The sequence below is a fragment of the Mauremys reevesii genome, linkage group 1 (assembly GCF_016161935.1).
Source record: "Mauremys reevesii isolate NIE-2019 linkage group 1, ASM1616193v1, whole genome shotgun sequence".
Lineage (NCBI taxonomy): Eukaryota > Metazoa > Chordata > Testudines > Geoemydidae > Mauremys > Mauremys reevesii.
In genome coordinates, this window is record NC_052623.1 from 61876538 (window position 1) to 61899949 (window position 23412).

A 23412-nucleotide genomic window follows, 5' to 3' on the forward strand; every position below is an offset into this window, starting at 1 on the left:
CCACAATGTACCTGGGAAACTGAGGCAGGACAGTGTATCACCCTAAGTGCAGCTGTTCTCCCTGGCTTATAGGGAGAGAGAGCCAAGGCTCAGTCCACTCCCCACCCTTGCGAGCTCACCTGCATTGGTGGTGCAGTGGTTCTGAGACTGCTTCCCCTGTCATGCAATGAAGGTAGACAATGCAGTGGAATAAAGGGGCACCGTACTCCGCGCAGGCCTGCAGAATGCGTTACGATCTAGCCCCAGATAAAGAAAAATCAATCTACTGAGCATTCTTTGTTACAATATTGTTTAAATTAGGTGGTGGGGTTTTGTCGGTTACTTTTAGACCACATTGCTTTTTATCGCTCGGTATGTTGGATCCTTACACTTGAGCGGGTTAACTTGCGCTGTCCAGAAAAGGATAATTTTTCTAAGACCAGGCAATATTTTAAGTGCATGTAATGACACTGCCACCACAAAACAGTTGCTGCTAAATCCTTTGGTCAAGTACTACTGTCCCAGTAACCAGGCTGACTGCATGTCCGACCTCTCCTGCTGTCCCTGCAGTGGGCTCCTATCAGATCTCCAACCACTAGCCATCACCTCTCTTGGGGTGGGCTCATGTGATTCTCCCACTCTCTGATCAGGCCTTGGGCTGCTAAGCCCTGGTACTAGCTCTGATTTCCTCAGCAGGTCTGACTTGTGTTTAGTGCCTGCAGTTCTGCTCCTCGGGAGCTATGACCAGTAATACCCGATGACCAAACAGCCTTCTCAAAGCACTGTATTGTTTATTTCGAATCAAAGCATTTCAGAGAAAAACATCTTAAAACGATAGCCAGTCTGTAGGTTTGCCTGTCTTTCCCTACGGCTCACCACCCTTCTGGAAGCTGCAGAAGGGCCCATCTCTTTCAGACGTTGCCGCGGGACCTGTCTCTGTCTCCATGTTAGTCTGTTCCCTGCACAAACAGCTCCCTAACAACTCCCTTTCCCTCTCTCCAGAAAGTCTTTGTAACCATGTAGTGACCTTTTGATTTCTCAGTTCCCAGCCTTGGCAAAAAGGCTGTGTCTTTGGGCTGGAGCCTGGAAGTGGCATCTTCCCTGCTAATAGCTTGACATTTCTCTTGTAATTGTCCCCTAGTGTGTGTTTGGGAGGCTGCTTTTCTAGACCCATTTTGTGGCTTTCTGGGGGGGGGGTGTTCCAACAGCCCCCTCTTAAGCTAGATCGATACATTGATATAGGAAAGTCCTGTAACTCAATATAGCTATACAGTGACTCATTAATACCGTAGGTACCTGGTCAGTAAAATTATTATACATTAGTATTCCTAAATACATCCACCACTGCTACCACTGCCCCACTCAGAGAAAAGTAAAAATACTCTATGATGCTCGGTTAGAAATAATTCTCTATAGTCCAAACTCATGGATTAATTGATGTGAGGTATAGACGTCGCTGAGTTAAAAGTGAAGGATAGATTGTCTCTTAGTTTAGTGGTTTTAGTTTTGTTTGGTTTTAGCTTATCGTAGTCTCTGGGAGGTGGTGGGAAATTGCTTGTTTAAAAAATAATCTGATCTGTGTTGCATTCAAGAAAATAGTTTATTAAAGTTTTGCTTTTTTCAGACCAAAAAAAGTAACCTAAATAGCTTAAACTATTCCGGGGGAGGGGGAGACTATCAAATCCGTGTATACACTGGAAAATGTACATAGTATCCCTTATAAGCAGCATTACAAAATCCTTTATGGTGTCTCAAAGGAAAAAAAAGAAAGGGATTTTTAAAGTGAGAGGTCCTAGCCTCTGTTTGCCAGACGCTGGGAATGGGCAAGGGGATGGATCACTTGATGATTACCTGTTCTGTTCATTCCTTCTGGGGCACCTGGCATTGGCCACTGTCGGAAGACAGGATACTAGGCTAGATGGACCATTGGTTTGACCCAGTATGGCCGTTCTTATGTTCTTATCCTGCTCCATTTGAAATCAGTAGGCGTTTTGACAATGAGGCCCTGAAATGGCTTGGGCATGGACATGGTAAAACAATCAGCAGAAGCAGGATCCCACATCTAATACACTTTTCCATTGCAAGGGAAAATGCATCAGGGGAAAAAAAGCAAAATATACGTTGCCACTTGGGCATGTTATGAACCAACACAAGGAAGATAAATTCAAGGAGTGCTGTAAAACAGCTCAACAATATGAATAATAAGTCTCAAGAAAAATCTCTACCCCAGAAAATGAAGCTGGTGATAAGTCTCAGGACATCCTCTGAGACAGGAGACATTGTTAAGTCACTGCCTAGAGGGAAGTGAGAGTTTTTTCTGTAAGCAGGATGTTGATAAGTCAGCTTAAGATGCTTAAAGTCCCCACCGCTGGGAAAAGAAATCTGCCTCCTACATGTGGATTTACATATTTAACCAATGCACCTTATTAAAAATCTGTCCCTGCTTCCATTGGCTTCAGCACGAGCAGATTTGGCGACCTTAGCTGGGTTTTTAAACATTCGTCTAATGGGAACTTTTGAAAAAGTAATTTTGTAAAGTTGTATTTAACATGCATAACAAAAGCCAGTGACTCTGTCCTTGCGCTGCTGTCAGTCAGTAATTCACAATGTTGAGTCTAAGTAATGCCGAGGTCTGAGCCTAGTCTTGATAGTGCATGGAGTGCTGCAATATCCAAGTGCCAGCAGGTGAATTAAGGGTGGTGGTTTGGCTTGAACGGGAGATACAGAGCCTTTTATTGTACCTCTAGAACATTGCTTCAAACCCAGCCTACATCAGTACCTGGAAAGGTAAATCACTACCGTTCAATGGCTGTTTGGTGGCTTATATGAACTGAGCTTGGTGATCTCAGGCTAGTTGCCAGTGTGTGTGTCTCATCCTCATAGAAACCACCACCAAAGTACTCCAGTAAAGGTCAAGGCCCCATTGTGCTAGGCCTGTAGAGTTGATTCCTGAAGGTGTGTAGTTGTAGTACACTGGCAAGGCAGCGTTTGGAGGCGGGGAGGGGGCTGCGCTTTTCCTGCCAGTAAAACCCCTTCCCTTGTATATGGATAAATGGAGGATTTCAGTCTCAGGCTAGCATCTTTCACAAGCACAAAGAGGAGATTCACTTGGTTTAACCAGTAAAGTTTCAGCTTTACCTGTGAAGTTCTGTGCCTGTCACAACCCCCAATGGGAAGAAGGCCAGCTTGTGAAACTGCAGCACCTAACGCCTGCAGTGCTGAGGAATCCCTTTCCCAGCCAAGTGCTAGTTGTGGTATATGTAGCTATGTAATCGTTAGGGTTTTGTTCTCTGTCTTGCAGTTTTAAATGTCCGGGGCCATGTCTACACTGACAAACTTACAGTGGCACAGCTGTACTGATACAACTGTGCCGCTGTAAGATCACTCATGTAGTCATGTTACGCCGACGGCAGAGCGCTCTCCCATCGACATAATAAAACCAGCTCAATGAGCGGCAGTAGCTTTGTTGCCGGGAGAGCGTCATGCACACAAGTGTTTATGTCGGCAAAACTTATGTTGCTTGGGTGGGGGTGTTTTTTCACACCCCTAAGCGACAAAAGTTTTGCCGACATAAGTGCTAGTGTAGACATGACCTAGGAGTCTGCTGGAAGCAGCTGCAATTTCGTGTTCAGTCCAGATGCAGCTTACTGGGCTCGAATGGAAACTGTTTGTTTTATGCTAAAATAGAATGAGTGTTTTAAACGGACAGTGTGTGGCTGCTCGGTGTGAATGGAAAGCACGTACTTCCCTGGTGAAATCTCATAGGCTCAGACCATGCAGTAACTCAGATGCAGGAATCATAGGTTTTTATTCTTTTAAAATACTTACTCCTCGGAAGGCCTTCAAATACTAATAACTGCCCTGTATTTTCTCCAAGTGCCTTTTCAGTTAGTGCCGTTAAATTGTTTATCTGGTACTTGATTTGTATTTTCACATGCTGGGAGTACAAGGGAGAAGCCGTGTGGTTTGTTGTCTTTAGAAACGTCATGAATGCAGAACACACTGTATAATAAAGAGGGAGTAAAGGCACCACAGAGCACAGTGTGTGAACATTCAGTAGCTGTTATTGTGTCAGTGCCAGTTGTGCGCTTGGCACTACACAGCCTACAAAAGCAAAGCCAGTCTCTTCCCCGAAGAGCTTACAGCTGAGAAGCCAAGACGTGCTTTGAGATAGTTGTCTGCATATGAGACCTTCCCCTCCTTCCAGATCAAGTTTTTAATTTACCGCTATTGGGTGAGCTGCTGCGCTAGGCTTCTAAGAGGTGCAGTACCGGAGGGGGGCAGGCTCAGGGGGCTTTACGGCACCTTTGCACTCTCCCAACAACAAGCTGCTCCAAGGGTCAGAGTGGCCCTGCCAAAATTTAAACAGCCCAGCCTAAGGCTTGTCTACACAGGGAAAACGGCCAGCAGAAATAAAGCTATACCGAGAGTCACTTTTGTTCCAGAATAGAGAATCTACATGGAGAGTTACACTGGCATAGACATAGTCCTAGAATTATACTGCTATCGTTCTGCCAGTTAATTTCTCCATGTAAATAGGGTTACAGCAGCTTGTCCCTGTCTGCCTATGTGCAGCAGCCCTGTATGATATGGCCCCAGGCCTGAAACTAGGGTGACCAGATGTCCCAATTTTATAGGGACAGTCCTGATTTTTGGTTCTTTTTCTTATATAGGCTCCTATTACCCCCCATCCCCTGTCCCGATTTTTCACACTTGCTGTCTGGTCTCCCTACCTGAAACATCCTCTTCAGCCATGCCCCTTACAGCAGGGCTTGGAAAGGGGCCCTCAAAAGGACCACCTGAGGCCATCAGTCTCAGTTCTTGCTCTAAGGGAATTCTCTCCCAGCTTGACCTACAACTGTAAAGCCCCTTTCACCCTTTTACCTGGTGTTTAGAGGCTGGAGTTGTGAGTGAGAATCTGACCCATTGTGTTAAGATGGCTGGGCAGGGAGATTGTGAAAAAGCCACAGTGACGAGTGGAAGCTAAAATGATTCAGTTCGTATGTGAGGTCTCAGTGATCTCTTCAGTTTATTGGAATCTTGCATTTACAACCAACAATAGGAAAATCAACCCATTTACAGCAACTGCAGTTTCAAACTGTTCTTATGACCATATCCTTCAAATGATCACGTGTGTGTTTGTAACATAAAGCTACAGCCTTGCCTAGAACACAGGTTCACTATGCATTTCAGTGCAAGTCTAGTATATGGCACTCTTACTGATAGCAACAATCATTTATGCCCAATCAAAACCGGGCCATTTTTTTTACTTTCACAACATAGCACATACTATTCCTTATATAGTTTAGCTTGGCTGAAAATTCTGGCATGTCTCCTTAGGAAGGATTTCTTTTAGGGGGGATTGCCCATCAATAATCCTGTGGCTAGAGCATAGCACTGGGAATCAGGTGGTTTCAGTTCTATTGCTACCCTGCCACGCGCTTCTTGTCACATTCTTTAACCTGACCCCAGTTTCACTTTCTGTAAAATGAGGCAGATAATAATACTGCCTTACTTCCCAGTAATGTTCTCAGGCTTAAGTCATTAATGTCTGTAAAATGCATTGAGGTGATCAGAAGAAAAGTGTGTGTTTCTTTTTGGTTTTGCATCATGTGTATGTTCCTCTTTGAAACTTGCTGACTCCAGCTGCCTAATATTCTTGGGTTGGGTTTCCACCCCCTCCCATTTCCATTGATAGCATAATAATCTAGTACAAGCTAACAAACATACTAAGGTTTTTCATCTTAATCAATGTGGTTTTGGTTTGGTTTAAATTTCCAAGTTTAACAAAAGGTTCCATGCTGTTTGTATGTGCCCTCCGTACAGGAGTGGCTTCACAGGGCCACTCTTCAGTGTAAGAGTCAATGGAATCAAATAGAGACTTTCACTCATAGCAGGGGCCTGACCCTGAAATGTGCCCAGCACTACCTGACAGCTGCCGAGTGCTTCAACTCCAACTGAAAACAGCAGAAGTTAAGGTCCTCTAGTCTAGATTATCACCCTGCCTTTTCTACAGTACATTTTTAGTGTTTTATCTAGTCTAATTTTAAAACACCCAATAGACAGGTCTCCAGGCACTCCTCTTGTCAGACTAGTTCACCATCTAATAGATTTCAGCATCAGGATATTTTGAGACAGATTAGAGCTCTGGTGTGCATACATCTGTTCCTAGCATTTAAAGCTCATCATGGTGCTCATTCCTGTTTGATTTCCTCAGGTTTTAAATTAACCCAAGGACAAATGTGTATCATTTATAGTCTTGTTTCAATAAAAATGAAGCAAGTCTAAATACATGTCAAAAATTATACAAAACAGGATATGCATAAATCCACACATACAGTCTAAAAACATAACACACGACCTAATCCTGATCACGCTTCAGTGGCCCAGCATGATGCTCACAAAGGACACTGCTAAAACCGATTGCCAATTAGTTGTTTAAATTCTTGTGCTTAATTTCTTCTGTTCAGCCATTCTCTTTCCATTCTGCTCTGTTTCAGATCAACAAACATCTGCTATAAATTGTAAGAGAAGTGGAACTGAGGTCATTCAAATATATCCCCTTGGGGACTGTTACTCTGTACCGAGTGCATCTGAGCTTAGAGAAATAAAATAAAGACTGACACCCAGCAATATCTTCTTCATCAGGTCAAAACCCGTTTCCAGAATGCATAGAGTAAGACATTTAACATGAACAAAATAATAAATGTCACCCGAGTAATACCTGTAGTGAGAGCTGAGTTTACTGGTGCAGCAGCTTAGGAAAAACTGGCAAGGCAAGGTCAAGAACATTGCTGTCCACAAATGCAGCTTTGCTAAGGGGGTTTCCCGATGTGATTTCATGGTGCAGTAGAACTATGGGATATTTTGGAATATTACACATGCCTTAGGGAGTTCTGTTAACCATACCAGGAACAGAGGGGGTATTTCTGAGATGAACAGAGTGTTGAGGGATTACTAGTGGAGGAATTTACCTGATTTTCCAGTTTCATGCTCAAGTTGCCCCCTCTAGTCATGTCTGAGCTTAAAGATGTCCTCATCACTGCAGTGGTGCACAGACACATTCAGGGGAATTCTTATCCCGGCTCTTAAGAAGTCCTGCCAGGGCCATTAAGGCTTCCCTCAACCCCTCACCAGTGTGAGCACTGCACCCTCTCAGCTCCCAGCTTCGGCCACTGAACCATTCCAGATTCAGCCTCTCCTGCAGCTCTGAGAGAGAGAGGGACCTTGGCAGCTCCTGCTTGTTGGCCAGAAGCAAGACTGGAACCCCAGTCATGTTTATGTTGTTCAGGACTTTCTCCAATTCGGCCATTGCCTCTGGCAGCCGGGTTTTGTCGGCACTGTCCAGCACAAAGATGAGAGCGTCCGTGTCTTCCAGATAGTCCTTCCAGCTAGCGCGGAGCTTGTCTTGACCACCCACATCCCAGAGAGTCAAGGGTAGATGACATGGGGTTTTCAGAGACTCCACATTGAAGCCCACTGTCGGGAAAGTCTCCACAAGCTCGCTGCTCTTCAATTTAGACAAGATGGTGGATTTGCCTGCAAAATCCAGTCCCAGCATCACCACCCGGGCGTCTCTTTTGTACCAAGCCTTGGAGCTCAGGGTCCCCATTGTGCTGCTGCTGAAATCTTGTTGAAAAATTGTAAATAAAAAATTATTCTTTTCCAAAGAGAAACATTCTTACCGCATCTAATAATGGCGCTGTCTGGTAGAGTGACTAAACTTTTGAAAGGTGTCCAGTTGGCCCCCAGCCCCTCGGTCTGAGACAACACTTTGGATTCACGTGTTAATATTTGCTGCAGAAAGAAACAATCAGCTCCCTGCTTTCTTTGTAGCTAAAACAAGGTGAGTGATATTATTTATGAGGGGTGCAGCAGAGCCAATAAATGTGGCTTGAAATAACAAATGGCCTCTGTGTTCCTGCTTTGTTGTCTCTAAATTCCATGTTCATCTGCAACCCAGAACTGCCCAGGGTTAGGGGGGAAACAGACCTTTTAAGGAGAGGTGAAGGGACTGTGTAATCAGTTTCCTCCTCATGTTGCACAGAAACAAAACTGCTGTTTTGTCCACCAGCCTCTCCAGGGGAAATCCACCCCCATCCCAGGGCAGAGGGAACTGAATTGTTTGCAAAGCAAGCATCACTCGTGACAATCAGAGGCTGGTAGGTCATCACTTTCGAGAACAGCAGCCAAGACGGTGAAAAAGCTTCTGAGCCACTCTTAAGTTAAGGGAAGAAAAATAATCTTCCCCGTAGTAGCGGCTTTCACCAGCTGTTGTGCAGACAATAGAAATGGAGATTTAAAGAAATAGATACATGCTATTTTAAATGTCTCATTGAAATGCAGCCAGCAAAAACCAAGAGGTGGAAAGACTAAAGTGCTCTACCGTGAATCCCAAATGAATGAAACATGGGTCAGTCGTCTATGGCAACAGCAAATACAACTTTAATCACAAAACCTGTACATTGTTTAGCTAGATAGACCCAACCTGAGAGTGGTACATACCAATGGAGTGGTAGGATAAATAGGAGGAGATTTTGTGGTACTTGAATATCTTGCAGAGTCACTCAGACAAGAGCTGCTCTTTTCAGCCTGGTTGTTGTGCAGTGCGCCAGCAAAATAGATCCTTAACAAACTGTGGCAGGACTTGCACACTAACAGTCTGGTCAGATACACACAGGACAACGCAAGCCAGGCAGGTTGTAAATCTCTGGTTACTGTGTCAGCAGAGAGCTTGTGTCTCCAACCACTTTACCTAAATGTAGAGAAAGAGACAAGCAGGAATTTGATTCATTTTCTTCTCTATAAACCCCCGACCATCTTCCACATTCCTGTGGAAGCTGCAAATATCATCTGATGTTACCCGAGTGAAGGATCTGCAATACAAACCACCATATTTCTGGGCAGCCAGGCTGGATGATTTTCATTATAGCCTGTGGAAGTGACTCCTTGATCAGCTGTAGAAGTCACTGATGAACAATGGTAGGCACTTGCCCCCATCGGGGCTGCTTGTGTTGTCTTTGCAGCACTCACGGCCGCCAGTGGTCTGGCAATTAAGGCACTGATCCTCAAAGGTACTTAAGTCTTGCTTCACTCAGCGTTGTAACCCCTAAGCAGCCTGCTGTTTAGTGGTGTCCTCAGCCTCCAGCAAGCTGCCCAGGCACCCACACAATGCATGGGGAGAGCTAGATGCCTAAGAAAGGGATTCTCAGAAGCTGACAAGCTGAAAGGGGAGCTGCCTAAGCTCACCAGAACTGAAATGGAGAGAAGAATGGCTTAGGCACCTACACAGCTGACTTGGCAAGTCTGGCTGATGAGCCTCCCTCTGGCCAGGATCCTCAGCCATGAGCCCTCTCCTGGAATTAGGCACCTAAGCCAGGTCAGTCACTTAGGTAACCCATGTCCCTGCAGCCAAAACAGGCTTTGTCGCTCTCACACGTGATAGCTCTCGCACACTTGCCCTATGTTTCTGTGTGCCCACAACTCTTTTGTATGCTGTCTTTTGTGCTATGCCTTCCCTGGCCTGCATCCAGCCCTCCTGCCACAGGGTCTGACAACTATCAGATCTTATGTTACTCCTGGGGGAATTCTGTGTCGCTGACCAGGTGCAGAATTAATGGACTCTGCAGAACTTTTTCCTCTGCAGAAAATACATTCTACTGGAGAGGCGCTGCAGTTACGCCTTTCACCCACCAGGGGCTGCTGTGGCACCAGAATAGCTCAGTGTAGCAGCCAGCACAGAGGAGGAGAGACTGCATTCCTCACAGCACCCTGTCCAGGGCCAGGTGAGGAGGCATAGCATATGGGGGGACAAACTGGGGGCGGGGGTCAGTCAGGGTCTGCATTGGGGAGGTTCTCCTACTCCCTAGCAATTCCTCCCTCCCCCCCCCCAAAAAAACCCAAAAACCTGTTCCATACTTCCACCCACACCCAACAACCCTCCAGGTTCACTCCCAGGCTCCTTCCCAGCACTTACTTCCCTGTCCCTCAGCTCCTCCATTATCCCTGGCTCCTCCAAGCCTTTGCACTGCTTCTGAGGGGTGCAGAAAATACGTTTCTATATTGAAGCTTAAATGTATTATTACTCAGAGTTCTGTATTAACATGCCTAGTAAAGAATCTATTTGTCAAAAACATTTCCTGGATCTTTCTTGTTGTCTGTATTGTTACAGACATACTTGCTGACAGGTATTTTGAAACAAATTACCAAAATAATTGAAACTGGCATGATTATATTGTGTTATTTCTGACAAATAAAATATGCAGAATTTTAAAATATTGTACGTGGGATTTTTAATTTTTTGGTGCAGAATTTCCCCAGGAGTATTACATGTGCCCAGAGCACACCTACCAGTCTGGGTGCCACTGGTGAGACTGGCTTTCCCCTGCTTAGTATGAGAATCTACTGTGGGGCCTCTGGGCCTTCAGCTTGAGCGAGGGCTCCATCCTGCTCATTAGCTGTGGGGTGGTGTCAGGGCTTAGGTGGCTTTGCAAATGCTGAGTGGCAGAAATTTAAGTGCCTATGGGATTAGCCAGCAGTCAAGTGGTAGGTTTGAAAATGTCGGTGACACCTAAAGAGGTAGATAGGCCCAGAGCCTAAAAGGCACCTAAGAGAGCAGAGGCTAGGAATGAAACCCAGATTTGATGCAGAGTACTGCAGAGGACTATAAGGCCAATCAATAAATATTTTGTTAAATGCTAATGGATCTGGGAATACAGCTCTTGGTACTTACGTGCTCCTATCGTCTTTATTCCTGCACATCTTCTGTGTGGTTTGATGGTACATGGTACAAGTTGATTCTATCTAGTTAGGTTTATGTAGCATTTTTTTAAGTTCCTCTAAGGAAGCTGAAATACACATACAGTAAGTGAGGGTGGGGTTTCTACAAAATGCATGAATAACTGAGTATTGCAAATATGATGCAATGGGTCTCTATTGCATCATCATCTGGTATGCTACAGAAATAGGTATCGTCTGAAATATGGGTGAAATAAATCCAGAAGAGCCAATGTAACTGGGATACAGATGTGGGGAAGACACTATACAAAGTGATATTGTATCAGAATCTACTTCATTATATATCGTCTCTCCCAGCAGCCAAATGCAGAGCATAGGATTTAAACAGTACAGCGATGGGCCTTAGCCACAAAGTTCAGATCTGGATCCAAACGCTCCCCAAGTTCAGGGAGTGGAGACATGGATCAGGTGTCACCTCTTGTAGAGTCAGATGCCAGCTGTGCAAGTTTTGAACTGGAGCCAGACTTCCTAAGTTATGGGGATATTAGTATCTTGGGGCTGGGTGTGATCTGAGAGAAGCTTTCCAGGTTGACCACAAAGACAGTATTGTGAACATCATCTCCCCAAGAAGTCTGATGAACAAGAGGAGTAATCAGTAGAAAGCAACAAGGTGGAGGGCCTGGCTCTAAATTGCTTGCCCCAATAACATGCTTTCAGATGCCATTTCAACTGGATCATGATATTTTTACTCTCTAAAATTCAGAGTGTATTCCTGTTTTTAGATAGTTTCCGGAAGAGAATGGGAAGAAAGTGTCAAAACCAATTTCAAAGTTGCAGCTACCTGACCGATCTAATGATATGCCCCCTCCCACCCACACATACACAACTGTCGTATCTGACCAAATGTGGGAGTGTTCATGAAACCCATGTCTTACATTTGGTAATAATTGGAGATATACCAATCTCCAATTATTACCAAATGTAAGACGTGGGTTTCATGAACACTCCCACATTTGGTCAGATACGACAGTTGTGTATGTGTGGGTGCATGTGCAGCAGCTGTTCATGCTGCAAGTACGTGCATTTTCATCCAATCAAGGCACAGAAACATTACCCTGGGATGTGTCTGGTCAGTCACCCCAACCAAGCAGCACAGCTCAAATTTTAAATGTGTCATATTGAACATTCACAACAAATTGTTCTAGGAAATCCCACCCCCTAGAAACATCATTGAACAAAGCTGAGTAAATCTCTCTTTGCTGGCTGGCATTCTGCGAGAACACTGGATAATTAATGCAACTCTGCATCTCCCCTTTCTGCACTTTCTTAGCTCTTTGTCTCTGGGCTGTTGCCTGTTCTATCCTTGCCACTCACGCCAACCACCTGTGCACAAATCCACCTGGCACAGTCTATTTCATCCCCCTCCTCTGCTTTTTTCATACCCTTTGTAAGGATCCAGAGTCCTGAAACATGGGTCTGCAGGGCTCCAAGTGACTAATGCTTCCATGCCACCATCTGGCAGCCATGGCAGAGCCACAATTCATACACTATCAACCCTGGGGGGAACTAAGCACCACAGGAAGTGCCACCTATGGAAGACCCAATCAGCAGGCGCACTATTTAAGCATAGAAGGTGTTCCAGGAAGCTGTCTGTGTGACCTAGCAATACCTGGCCTGTTGCTATAACAGTCCCTGCTTCGGACTCCAGATATGTTCTTCAGCTCTGATTTCTGGCTTGTGCTCTGCCTCTGCCTCTGGCCCTGGGCCTGATTCCTGATCCCTGACTAGATTCCTGCTGTCTGACCCCTGTCTCTGACTCCTGATCCTACCCACTAAGTCAGAGTGCCCACATCCCAGTCATGCCACCTTTCTCCCAGGGAACACCACGCAGAGTCTGTTGTGTGATCCCCCCTCCCCCCCCCCAGTGTTCGGCGTGAATGCACTACTCTTCTAAGAGTCACTTTGCAGGAACAGCCGAGCACTTTGGAGCAGAGTGGCTCAGTATGAGGTAAACAAGTAGTGGAGGAAGGGGGATCTGCAAAGCTTAATTTGTGCCAGGGCTTGCCAGGCCTGAGCCCCAGCACCTCCAGGCTTTGTCAGTTCGTAGCTCTGGCACCTCTGGGTTTGCTGCATCAGTTCTGAATCTAAAACCATTGCTTGAGCCCCGGTACCTCTTTCATTACAAATTAAGCACTGGGGAGCTGGCATGTTGGAGTGAAATAGTGGAAACATACAGGGGAATGGAGAAAAAGCCCCTAACAGAGATACACCAGCTCCAGGTGGATGCAATCAGAAGCAAATACGTTCTATAAATAATATATAGTTACATGTCTGTTAAAAAATAAATAAAAAGCAGCTGAGACCAGCTCGTTGGGAGTCTAGACAGTTTACCAGAAAAGAAAAGCTATGCTATAAATAATTCAGAAAGCCCATCATTGTGTCCAGAAGTTATCATTGCTACATTCAACTGCTCCTATGAGGCATTTTTTTTCCTGTGCTGCGCATCCAAGGGTACATAGGAACAGAAACTGCCGTAGCTAATTTTGATTAAAAACCAAAGGGGGAAAACTCAGATATTTATATTTCGATTTTATTTCAGTTTACAAAAAAGTGCTGATCCAGTGTTCTGGCTCGCTGACATTCATTATAAAGAACAACAAGTAAGCCCAATGTCCTACAAACAGAACCCCACCCACCTCCTCCAGATCTCTCTGTAACCCTACCAAAAAAGCCTAAGGAGACAAGTGGGACTTGCAGTATGAATTATTGGTCAACAAATATATGCTTTAGAGAACTGACAAAGGAAAGCAAATGGGTCAATTGAGGATTCCTCGCTGAAAACATCTTGTTTCCTCTTCCCTCAGGGTTAAACCATGAGCCCCTTCGCATGAATGCCTCAGTTGATCTCTGCTACTGTGCTGTCACATAGGGGGAGACAATCTGAGCTAACCAGGACTGCTCCAAGAAAGTCACTGGAATTCAGTGCTGATTGTGGCGCACAGGTATGATATGGTCCTGTCAAAAGCTTCCCAAAAAAATCAAGGCAGAAGCTTCCAAGTTGGTAATGTGTGACCCTTCCAGTTAGTGAGCTAATTTGCACTATAGATAAACAGTTACTCTCTCTCTCTCTCTCAATTCAAACATGCAATGACTTTTGCATCAGAAAGGAACATTAATGACAGATGAAAGTTTAGTTTTACTGAGACTGAAGCCAGCTGATAAATTTTAACTTAAAATGTGAGCAGATTTTCCTCCAACAACTGATTATTTCTTCACAGATGATGGTATTTCCCTTACATCCAAAGAGTTCTAAGCACTTTACAAAGATTACCCAAGTGAGTTTTACAACACCCTTGTGAAGTAGATATGGAGAAATATGATAAAGAGTGATTACTTTCCCCTTTTACTGTCACCTCAGGTAGACCGCTGCTGATTGCTGTATGGTGTAACGGCTACAAAGGAGATAATTATCTATGTTGAATTATTTCCTTTTTGAACTAGAACGTACCTTTTATTAAGAACATACAGTATTTTCGTTATAATCTGTGAATCTATAATTACCTAAACTGTCCGGAATTTGGCCAGGACACTGGTTCTCTCTCTAGACTTGCACATCCAAGCCATGTCCAGATTTTGCTGCTCCTTCCTACAGAACATATCAAAGCTCCAGTCTTTTCTCTCTGTATCACCAAAATTCTCATCCAGGCCCTATAGTCTCACATCTTGACTACAGCAACCTCTTCCTCTCTGGTCTTGAGTGTCACAACTTTGCCTCCTTCAGGTCCATTCAAAACTCTGCTGCTAAGATGATCTTTCTTGCCAAATTCTGACCAAATCACTCCTCCTCTCTGAGTTCCTCTACTGGCTTTTCCCTGCACAATTTAGCCCTTCTGTGCCTATTTGCTCTGTTATCTTCTTATCAACTCCAGCATGTCAGACTCCATCACTTCTTGTCTATTTCTCCTACAAGTACCTTTCTGCTCTTTTCCATGCCACCCATTATACACAGAGCGCCTTCCCTCCAACCTAGTATACCTTTCTTGAAATTCCTTAAGAATCACAGCTACCATGACGCCTGCAGCATGTCTCCATTAATAGAACAAACAAATGTTCTACTCCCTACAAATTGTTCACACAAGTAGACTATGCCAAAATGTGCTCAAATTATCATCATCCCATCCTCCCTTACCTCTCCCACCAATGGCTCACCCATCTGTTGCATCTTGTCTTAAACTCAGAATGTAATATCTTTGGGGCAGGGATTGTCTTTTGTTGTGTCTGTACAACTCCCATCAAAATGAGCCCTTGGCCATTTTGGGGGGTCCTCTAGGTGGCATGGTTGTAATACATAGTTGTATGCATAGCCACAGGAGACAGGCTGGGACCTCTTGATTTAATGTCCCAGGCTACCTCAAACAGAAAAGCAATATCACCTAGCCCAAAACTGCTGCCCTGCAAATTCTGCATTGGGTCCGAGTATAACCAATGAAGTTTGCACATGGTGCATACATTTTCTTTCAACTATAACACTGTTGTTGGCATTCTTATCCACTTTTGTACAACAGGATGCACTCAGCCCTATAGCGTATCAAGGAAGTCTTATTTAATTTAGTTAGTTAGTTAGTTAGTATTACTACCACTACTGCTTAGTTTGAAATGAGTCTAAACTTTAATCCAATTAACAATAAACAAAACAGTGGATGATACTTTCATTTTTGATCTTACACCTCAGCCAAAATATATATTTATGATTACCATATATATGTTGTACAGTATGGTCCCCACTACTGAAAGGTGGTCCAGTCAAATAATTGGAGTGTAATCCAAAGGCTTTAAAAATGTGTGAATTAAAGTGTAATATACGAAATGGCACTTAGGGAACTATTTCCTGTCATTAGTTGGTGTTTGATTGGATCAATCGTTTCTACCCATTGTCTGTTCAGCTATCACCAAATCAAGGAGATCTGTTACGATGTGGGTAAAATCTGTAGTTTTAATGGGACTAAACTGTTTCTCTTAGACTAGGCAAAAGTTATCCAACTATGGAGACCCAGTTAGGTCCCATTCAAGCTACAATTTTACCCATGCTTCAGCTTGGACAGGAGATGCTCTTACAACTGTAACATAGAATGAGGCCTTTTCATCTCTACTCTACCCAGCCCCCCAAATTTCTTGTATTAAAGGAGAGCTAAAACCAGCTCTTGTTGAGTGAAAAATGATCAGATGACTTGTTTTCCATAATATGAGAACATGGGACATGACAAAACTGGAGGGCAACAAGATTTAAAATAAATAAAATGGAATCTTTTACAAAATATGAGAAGTTACTGAGGGAGCAATGGGGTAGATTGAAAAGGCATTTGATATTTATGCTAAGAGGGGTGACACTGGTGTGCTACCTAGACCAGAAATTTACAAAGGATTCAGAATATATGGCATTAGTCTGTGGGGCCTGGAAAAGAGCCCCCCCAAATAAAGCATTGCACAACTGGCTGATGCATAGTTGGAGTTCACCTTTCTCTGAAGGATCAAGTATAGGTAGGGCCCTACCATATTCACAGTCCATTTTGGTCAATTTCACGGTATAGGATTTTAAAAATCATAAATTTCATGATTTCAGCTATTTAAATTTGAAATTTCATGGTGGTGTAATTATAGGGATCCTGACCCAAAAAGGAGTTGTAGGGGGAGGGGTCACAAGGTTATTGTAGGGGGGGTTGCGGTACTGCTACCCTTACTTTTGCACTGCTGCTGGCGGTGGTGCTGCCTTCAGAGCTGGGCAGCTGGAGAGCAGTGGCTGCTGCCCGGGAGCCCAACTCTGAATGCAGAGCTGCTGCCAGCATCAGCACAGAAGTAAGGACGGCATGGTATAGTATATAGCCACCTTTACTTCTGCACTGCTGCTGGTGTGGCACTGCCTTCAGAGCTGGGCACCCAGCCAACAGCTGCTGCTCTCTGTCTGCCCAGCTTTGAAGGCAGTGCAGAAGTAAGAGTGGCAAAACTGTGACCTCCCTAAAATAACTTTGTGACCTCCCTGCAAGGCCCTTTTCGGTCAGGACCCCCAATTTGAGAAAAGCTGGTCTCCCTGTGAAATCTGTGTAGTATAGGGTAAAAGCACAAAAAAGACCAGATTTCATTGTGGGGGAGACTAGATTTCATGGTCTGTGATGCATTTTTCATGACCGTGAATTTGGTAGGGCCTAAGTATAAGCCAGGCCACTATTATTAGATGCAGGATTCTGGACTCAATGGACTAATAGTCTGTTCTTGTCTTGTCTTATATTAGATGTTGAGTTCCACAAGGCAGAATCTGTCCTAATCTGTGCTTGTAGTGCACCTAGTAAAGTTACCCAATCTAGGCACTACTATACATATGCACACATCTGCACCACCTAGAATAATAATGATGAGCCAATACAGTAAACTCTTCTGCAGCTGCTAATGCTGTGGAAAGTTGACATTCAGAAGTTGGGGGGTAACTTTATTAATGTACTTTGAATTAGACTTTACTTGCACATACAGAATACCCGGGAGAAAATGCTGTATTTAGCCCTGTTCGAAGGGCATGGGAAGAAACATTCATTAATTACAAAGTGCAAAACAGGCCAGCACATACAAATCTGAAAACTTGGTTCATACAAACAGCCAGAGTTCTGATAAATAGTAGAGTAACAACATTTGGATCCTAATCTGAATGTCCCCAGGGATTTTGGATCCAGTGTTTTGGTTTAGGGCCATCTCTTCAGATTATATAATAATTTTATTTTTAGTTTCCTTCTTACTACTTTAGCCTACATAATCAGAGTGTTGTACAACAATAAAGGGAAAGGGTCTATGTAGAGCAGGGGTGGGCACACTATAGCCTGCAGGCTGGATCCAGCCCGCCAGCTGTTTTAATCTGGCCCTCGAGCTCCCGCTGGGGACTCTGGTGCTCCAGCGGGGAGAAGGGTCAGGGGCCACTCCATGTGGCTCTCAGAAGCAGCGGCATGGTTCCCCCTCCCGTGTAGGGGCAGCCAGGGGCTTCCGCTCTGCACACTGTCCCCACCCGAAGCGCCGCCCCTGCATCTCCCATTGGCTGGGAACCACAGCCAATGGGAGCTGCAGGGGCAGTGCCTGTGGATGAGGCAGCATGCAGAGCCACCTGACTTCACCTTGGCTGCTTCCAGGAGCTGCTTGAGGTAAGCCCTGCCCGGAGCCTGCACCCCGAGCCTCTCCCCACACCCCAACCTCCTGCCCCAGCCCCCTCCCACCCTCTGAATCCCTCAATCCCAGCCCAGAGCACTCTCCTACACCCCAAACCCCTCATCCCCAGCCCCACCCCAGAGCCCACACACCCCAGCCAGAGCCTGCACCTCTTCCCGCACCCCAAACCCCTGCCCCAGCCCACCCTCTGAACCCCTCGATCCCAGCCCAGAGCACCCTCCTGCACCCCAAACCCCTCATCCCTAGCCGCATCCCAGAGCTCACACCCCCAGCCAGAGCCCTCACCTCCCCTGCACCCCACTGCCCGGCCCCAGCCTGGAGCCCATTCCCGTACCCTGAACTCCTCATTTCTGGCCCCACCCCAAAGCCCGACCTCCTCCCACACCCCAACCCCAATTTTGTGAGCTCTCATGGCTCGCCATACAATTTCTATTTCCAGATGTGGCCCTCGGGCCAAAAAGTTTGCCCACCCTGATGTAGAGAGTTATCCATAGATAATGGAAATAGCCACTAAAATGAGAAGTGGCTATGAGAACGCCAACCCAATTTTTAATTCTTTCTTGACCAATAAGATAGAAGAAAGCAAACACATGAGACTCAGTGTTAAGAAACTGCATTTATTCTGTTTTACCACAGAGTGTCACCCTTATTCCACATATTTTTCAATGAGACACCATCTCTAAGGGGTAGGAAAACTGTTCTTTAAAAGGAACCAGTTTCAAATTTCAGTGACTCAGACCTTGTCTACACTACAGGTTACTTTGGTATAACGTACGTCACTCAGGAATGTAAATAAGCCACACCCCTGAGCAACATACGTTATACCGACCTAACAGCCAGTATAGACAGCACTATGTCAACGGGAGAGCTTCTCCCACTGACATAGCTACTTCCTCTCACAGAGGCAGGAGTTATTAAGCAGACGGGAGAGCTCTCTCCTGTCATCTTAGAATGCCTCCACCACAAGCGCTGCAGCTGCACAGCTGTAAGTACTGTAGTGTAGATGTAGCCTCAGAAGAGTCTTCATTCTAGAGATCAGCCTAGACCCAGGGTGTCCTTCCTCCTCACCTGAGACATAGCAGGAGTTAGGGATCACTGTGAGATTACTTCACACATTCCTCTCACATCACACTCAGAGTTCTGATGTGCACCTGCTCCTCCACCGCCAGTGCTTTTTTCTGTGGTTGTCTCACAGGGATACATTCTCTCCCGCATCCTGTTCAATGTCTATATAAAGCAGCTAGTGAAGATTGTGAAATAGGATGGATTAAAATGCCAGCAAGATTACCCTCACTTCTACATCATGTTCATATCAGACTCAGACAGCACTATTTTCCAATTATGATTGGGATCTGCAACTGGATGAAGATTAGCTGGTTGACTCCTGGAAAAACTCAAGTGACACTGGCTAGGGAATAGAGAAGAAGAAGAATTTAAAGAATTTTCCACCTTTATTACATTATCCTCTTAGAGGGTGTCTGCCCGTCCATAGCTTTGATGTTCACTGGGACTTCTCACTGCTTCTGGATACCCAAATAGCCATGGACACACAACACACCCTTTTCTATCTACAGCCCACAAAAGATTGTGTCCTCTTCTGTTGAATCTGGATCTAGTCATAGTGATTCACACATTCATGATCTCCAGGCTTTATTATTGCAATGTTCTATACTTAGGTGTGAAATGGCTGATTCAAATTGCCTTTGGGCTTCTGGGTGGAATTCACTATGTTGATATTGACCTTTAAAGTCACCAGTGGTTTGAGTCTGGGTACCCGGGAGAGCATCTTTCTTCTAGTACCATATTGCTCCAGCTGTTGTCAGCAGAGTCATAAGATGGAGCTCTCTCAGTACAGGAGCTGAAATATTTGAGCTGAACTTAATTGAGGTCCTGGCTGCACTTTTCCCCACACCTTCTCATTTATGCCCTCTCTGTGTGTGGCCCCACAAAGTTGCAGGACCTACTTGTCAACCTCCTCCTGGTGCTGGCCAAGATGGCCATCCAGCAATCCAGGAGGAGGAAGCTCAGCAGCGAGGTTCCCTACCACTCTGGGGCCTACTTCTGTTCCTTACTCATCTCACAAATCTGGGGACACTTCCCCTGGGCTGCATCCAGTCACTCCTCAAACTCTGCAAAGCTCTGGGCACTATCCGGGGTTCTCTGCTCAGTGTCCCCATCCAATTCCTTCATTTTACACCTAGCTCCTCACTCCTGTATGTGTTTTTCCATTTCTGTCCCCTGCAATCAGTTGTCTCCTAATTCCTGTGGCCCCTCCCTCATCTGAGGGGGGCAGGCCCTTAGTGCTGGTAGGCTCCATCCACTGCCTGCGGATTCAAACATGCATTGAAAACAGCCAATCCTCTGCTCACTACTAGTACTGTGTTTCCTAGCCTGCCTTATGAGACCTTATCAATAGGGGTAGGGTGGAAGCAATCCCCTTCCTTATTCAAAATGGTTTATTCTAGGCTGTTCTAATTCCAGATAGCAGCTTCTCCATTACAAAAGAGTTCCTTTGAGAAATTTGGTGTGCTCCTTCTTTCTCTGAGCCTTCCAGAGAATTTAGGGCTCTAGCACTGGATCTACAGGTATAAATGCAGAGAAAAACGTAAGGGTATGCAACTCTGTATTAATTACCATTTAGCAAACAGACCAGAATACCTGATGTACTATATATAATGGAGAGATAACTGTCCTTCTAGTCACTGAGGCAAGAGGGAAGTTCAGACCTCAGGATCTTGTAACTACAGCCAAGGAAAATGTAATAGAGGATTTTAAAATCTCCACCATTTTTGCCTCAAAGACCACAATCTTCCCACTCAGAACTCGTTTTCCCTAGGAAATTTTATCATGCTTCATCATGAACACAGGGAGCTGAATTAGATAATACAATGCCAACCGTGACTGGTCAGGACAAAAAGAGAAGCTGTGTTAATATATCATCTAATTATGCTTGTGTGAAGGTATAAGGGATACCTTTCCTCTGGGATCAGAGGCCTGCAGCTGACAGGCTGGCTGATTAGCTCTGCTGTTGCACGTGAGAAGAAGAGCTGGAACTTAACTGGAGCCTGGTCTACACTAGGCGTTTAAACCGGTTTTAGGAGCGTAAAACCGATTTAACGCTCGGTATTATTGGCCTCGGGGTATCCCACAGTGGCCGGCGTCTGGTGAGCTTCAGGAACGGCAGGTCTGAGCGAGTCAGTAATGTCCGCCAGCGAGCCTTTAAACGGCCAAAAAACCCCCTTCGGTTTCGTACTGGGTGCCCCTGGCGCTGCGGTGCCTGATCTTCATAGAAGAAGGCAGCAGGAAATGGAGAGAGAAACAGCAATTCCCCCCAGAAAGCTGAGGGGCCAGTGTCTGTGCACCTAATGGGCTGCTGCTAGAGCAACTGTATCTCTAGGGCTTGGAGATAAGGGCCATAAAATTTGGGTTGATGAACTTACTGGTGTGAGGGGTGGAGCTGAGGAAGGGACTATTCAGCCTGCATAGACTTTGAGGGAAGAGTCTGCCTTTGCTAGGCAGGCTTGAAATGAGGGGAAAAAAACAATTAACTTTGGAAACTGCTTACCTGGATTCTGTGACAGAGCTTCAGACCGAATTTCCCCAGGGAGTGAGCTGGCTCAGTAAGAGCAAAACCTGGTCCAGTAGGAAGAGGTGCTTTAAGATAGGCCACAATATTTTACAGTAGGAACTAGGGTTTACCCACAGTTAGCTGACATGATGCTGAACTCAGTATGCCCTGACTTATAAATTAAGCAGTCAGCATCATACTTGCTAACTTGATGCTTCATGGTTGTGTTTTAACATGATAAAATTTCCTAGCAAAAACCAGCTGTTTGCAAGATTCCATTGTTACCCACCCCTAGATATATTCTGTTGAGGTTAGTGTTGAGTTACATTGATTGGATGGCACGAGGAAGCCGATATCGCTACTGTTTGTGTCTCCTCCATGGCTAAACAGACAGCTTCATTTTTCAGAATTGTCAATTTATCACTTTTAGTATGAAATTCAGGCACAAAGGAGGTGGGGAAATTTTAACAATATTATAATATGCACTTCTTCTACATCATCAAAGCTTTGCATGGTACTTCATAGCCAGATAAAGTTACAGGTACCAGCTGGCCCCTCTGAATCCCATTTTAAATCCCAATGAACAATTTGAGTGCAAAGGCTCCTTAGATTTATGTGAGTTATAAACTGAGTGTTGGATCCTCTTGTCCTAAATACAAACCAGACTTAAGCTGAACAGAAAACATTCCAACCAGATGGTAGGTGGGTCCTATTTCAATTAGGCTTAGTCCAAACTCATGTATAGCTCCTAAAAACACAGAGCCATTCCTACATGCTCCATGAGACTATGAAAGCTAAACATACTTCAGTCCTATTTCCACTTTGAGGCCCTAGGAAATTGCCAAAGGATCCACAGAGATGCCTTGCCTAGGGCCAGCCTGGAATATAGCATAGGCTCTACTATGTGTTGGTACTAAAATCAAATGGTGTGCATTTTTTGAAAAATGATTGCCTGTTGATATAATGGCATGATCAACAGCTTGAGCACATCCCTCTGATTTCTGAGGCCATGTCTGCACTACAGAGTTGTCAACTTAAGTTATGTTGACGATCATAAACTGCTGTAATTACACCACTTGTGCATGTTCACACAATGCTCCTTGTGATGGTGGAGCACATCCACAGGTGGTGCTCTAGCACCAACAGAGAGCAGAGCACCATGGGTAGCTATCCCACTGTGCCAATCGCCACTTTCTCCCATTAGGAGTTCTGGGAATGGATTGCAGTGCATCTTGGGGATGGAATCACCGTCCCATGATGCAATTTTCACCATCCCATAATTCTAAGGGCTTCCAATTGCATTTCACACGGTTTTCAACTGCCCCTGTAAACCTTCTACCCATCATCTCTGCCTGAAAGCATGGATCCTGCACAGCTCACTAGTCTTGCGATAAGTGTTATGAACACAATGTGGCTGATCCTGCAGTATTTCTTGAGCTGAGAATCTGAACAGAAATCTGTGCTGCCTGCCCTGCTGTGTACTATGGAAAGAAACAATTCAAGATTGATGTTGGCATTTATGGAGCAGCAGCTGCACACAGTGCACCGTGGTTATTGGGCTCAGGAAATAAGCACTGAGTGGTGGAATCAGATTGTGATGCAGGTATGAGATGATGAGCAGTGGCTGCAAAACTTTTGTATGCACAAAGCCACCTTCTTTGAACACTCTGTGGCGCTCACCCCTGCCCTGTGTCACAAGGACACCAAAATGAGAGCTGCCCTAATGGTGGGAAAACATGTGCTGATCGCTGTGTGGAAGCTGGCAACTCCAGACTGCTACCAGTCAGTTGTGAATCAGTTTGGAGGTCCACCATGGGGGTTGCCGTGATACAAGTTTGTAGGGCTATTAATAGCCTCCTGCTATGAAGGACTGTGACTCTGGGCAATGTGTGGGAAATAGTGGATGGCTTTGTGGCAATGGGATT

General features: G+C 45.1%; 1 protein-coding gene across 2 annotated transcripts; it reads right to left on the reverse strand.

The window, feature by feature from the left end:
- Positions 1–5070: 5070 nt before the first annotated feature.
- ARL11 (ADP ribosylation factor like GTPase 11) lies at positions 5071–21600 on the reverse strand. 2 transcript variants are annotated; one of them, XM_039494835.1, is made up of 5 exons: positions 21485–21513; positions 10712–10826; positions 9956–10012; positions 8485–8734; positions 5071–7608 (listed from the first exon to the last, which is right to left on the reverse strand). In XM_039494835.1, exon 5 carries the CDS (start codon positions 7589–7591, stop codon positions 7019–7021), a length of 573 nt encoding a protein of 190 aa, XP_039350769.1. In that variant the 5' UTR covers positions 7592–7608; positions 8485–8734; positions 9956–10012; positions 10712–10826; positions 21485–21513; the 3' UTR covers positions 5071–7018. The 2 variants fall into 2 exon arrangements, with proteins under 2 accessions (XP_039350769.1, XP_039350778.1); XM_039494844.1 differs by lacking the exons at positions 9956–10012; positions 10712–10826 and having other exon boundaries at positions 21485–21600.
- Positions 21601–23412: the final 1812 nt, after the last annotated feature.

Coding starts and splice junctions, on each gene's coding strand:
- ARL11 (XM_039494844.1), bottom strand. CDS start 7,591: ATGGGGACCCTGAGCTCCAAGGCTTGGTACAAAAGAGACGCCCGGGTG.